Genomic DNA, 2,911 nt, shown 5'->3' with positions numbered 1-2,911 from the left:
GGTAATGTGAAGGACTGCAGTAGACACTCACGGTCTTCAAAGCCAGGGCGGGACAGCTGGATGTCCAGAGAGAGCGTCGTTTGGTCCGACTGTGAGGTGTGCTCTGCGTCCACGTCGCGCGAGCCATGCATCATCTCCTCGATCTCCTCGATCACCTGCGCGGAGCAACAAGGCGTCACAAAACATCCACGGAGCGTCCAGCCAAGCTGCTGCACCTGCACCTGCTCTGCCGTGACGAGGGGCTCCTCTTCCAGACAGGGGACGATGATGGAGCGCATGTCCAGCTGCTCCCTCAGCTCCTCCTCGTCCGACAGCTCCGCTGCAAAATCCGTCTTTCTCTATCCAGGGACAGAGCGGGGGGGGGGGGGGGGGGTGTATTTAATCATAGAGCTTAAACCCCTCGCACAGTGACAATTTGAGATTTGTGTGATTTGGTGTTGAGGACGAGGGGAAACTGGGGCAGGAAATGAGAAGGGGGAGGGGGCGTCACCCACGGGTTGCTCCTCCAGGTTGAATGTGGAGATGTAGAGGGAACGAGTTCCCGACTGTTTCCAGTCCACCGGCATCTTCTGACCGTAGTTACTGGTGAGAGCTTTCCAGATGCTGCAGACATGAAAGGATGAAGATTAAATCGATTAGAGAAAGTTCTGTTGGGGGGGTGGAGGTCTGCGGGTGTGCCAGGGTTGCTTTTTAGGGCTATTCAGTAGTCTCTGTATAACCAAACAGGAACTGTGTCTGCAGAGCAGGTGGGACTGTGTGTGGGCTGTCCCTCGTCTTCAGTCCTGTTTGAAGTGTTCATGGACAGGACATCAAGACACATTTGCTAACGTCCATCTTTACCCACTTCTTCCTTTCTGGGTCACTGGTGCCCATATCCAGCAGTAACTGTAGGAGAGGTGGGGGACACCCTGGACATGTCTCCAGTCCATCACAGGGACACATAGAGACAAATGAGACAAACAACAATTCACTCTCTCACTCACACCTAGGGACAATTTAGAGTTACCAATCAGACTAACATGCCTGTTTTTGGTCTGTGGGAGGAAACCGGAGTACCGGGAGAAAACCCACACATGCACGGAGAGAACATGCAAACTCCATATAGAAAGGGCCCCAGACCAGGATTTGAACTGGGGCTACATCCTCGCTGAAAGGCAGCAGCTCTACCAACTGCACCACCGTGCTGCCCCATCCACAACATGTGTATCAAAGTTTACCACAAAGCTGGAGATGATGACACCAGCTCATATTTGGGACCATCTGTGTTGTATTTATTATAACTAGGGTTTTAAATGACCGTGATATTTCTGATTCTGAGAATTTTCACCTTTAGAAATAATTGATTTTGTCCTGTGACCTTTCCTTCCCTCCATTGATTACGGTGACATTATTTACATGAACGCTCCTACAAGCACCCTGCAGATGTTGGATGCTGTCCATCATGGTGCATTAAGATTCATAACTGGCTGTGATTATCGTACCCACCACTGCACCCTGTATTCACTGGTTAACTGGTCATCATTAACTTCACACAGACTCTCCCACTGGTACATTTTCATCTTTAAATCACTTCTTGGTGTGTTGCCTTCATACATCTCCTCCTACATGTCTCTGCGTGAGTGCAGCTACAGCGTGCGCTCTCAGGACATTATTACCTGCAGTGTTCCCTCAATGAGGACTGAACTAGGCAAAAGGACCTTCTCCTACTCCGCTCCTGTTTCCTGGAATATCTTATAAAAAGATTTGAAGCTCTCGACCTTGACCTCTCTAAGTGGCTTTAAAAATCTGTTGGACACCTGGCAGGGACCAATGCAGACATGTTCCTGTTTTTAGTTTTCTACATTTGCCTTATAATCTAGCTGATGTTTGTTACTTTTCTTTTTTGAGCTATCCTATTTGTTAAAAAAAATTAAATCTGTATGCCTTTTTATAATTGTTTATTGTTGTTGCTGTTGTCTATTGTTGTCATCATTCTTTGTTGAAATCAGGTCTCTCTTGTAAATGAGTCCTCGGGGCTCAATGGGATTTACCTGTCTAAATAAAGGTTGAATGAATTTTAGTGGGTGTGAATAGAAATTATTTAGCATAAACATAGTAAGAAGTTTTGAATAGTTTTCTAACTATTAGCAGCTTAAAGGTTTGCATTCATCACTGGTCTTAATAATAATGACACAATAAACTTTGAGTGAACTGAAAATTAAGTAAACTTATAAAAGCACCTTCTTTTCAGGTTGAAGCTATTTGTCTGCTATTTTAACACTGAAAGACCTGCAGCAGATAAGACGTCTGTGTAAACATGACAGACAGGCAGACAGACTTCTATGCCGATGACTGTCAAATTTACTTCCCCCTAAGACACAATGGTACATGCTCTATTCAACCTCTGCTCGACTGCCTGGCTGACATCAGGGACTGGATAGCTTTAAATTTCTTAAGTTTCAATGAAAAGAAGTCTGAAGTCATGTTGTTCCCTCCCAACGACACGATCACAAACCACTGCATCGACCTCACCGCTCTAACCCTGTCAGAAAAACAAAGAGTCACTAATCTGGGCGTGATAATGGACCCTTCCCTGAAACTTAACAATCATGTTTACATGATTGTTAAATCATGCTTCTTCCAACTGAGGCGGCTGTCTAAACTGAAGCCCATATTGTCCAAAAAGAACCTGGAGACAGTAATACACGCATTCATTACATCTAGGCTTGATTACTGCAATTCACTCCTGTTTGGTATCAGTCAAACCTCCATTGCACGACTACAACTGGTCCAGAATGCAGCAGCCCGATTTTTAACCAGTACAGGCAAAAGAGAGCACATTACACCAGTTTTGGCCTCACTGCACTGGTTACCGGTTCACTTTCGAATCCAGTTCAAAATACTCATGTATGTCTACAAATCACTGAACAGT

General features: G+C 45.5%; 1 protein-coding gene across 2 annotated transcripts in view; it reads right to left on the bottom strand.

Annotated features, from left to right (window-relative positions):
* Positions 1 to 2,911, bottom strand: part of LOC119410149 (fasciculation and elongation protein zeta-2) — a 9,427-nt gene that overhangs the window by 5,301 nt on the left and 1,215 nt on the right. For both annotated transcript variants that reach the window (XM_037677058.1, XM_037677057.1), the window contains exons 2-4: positions 495 to 603; positions 222 to 338; positions 32 to 155 (exon numbers count right to left, since the gene is read on the bottom strand). In XM_037677058.1, the coding sequence (XP_037532986.1) occupies positions 32 to 155; positions 222 to 338; positions 495 to 603 (350 nt within the window). The remainder of the gene's footprint in view (positions 1 to 31; positions 156 to 221; positions 339 to 494; positions 604 to 2,911) is intronic.

The sequence above is a fragment of the Nematolebias whitei genome, chromosome 5, assembly GCF_014905685.2.
Source record: "Nematolebias whitei isolate Nwh7 chromosome 5, NemWhi1, whole genome shotgun sequence".
Taxonomy (NCBI): Eukaryota; Metazoa; Chordata; class Actinopteri; order Cyprinodontiformes; family Rivulidae; genus Nematolebias; species Nematolebias whitei.
The sequence above is the reverse complement of the archived record's forward strand: the minus strand, read 5'-3'. Positions and strand labels throughout refer to the sequence as shown.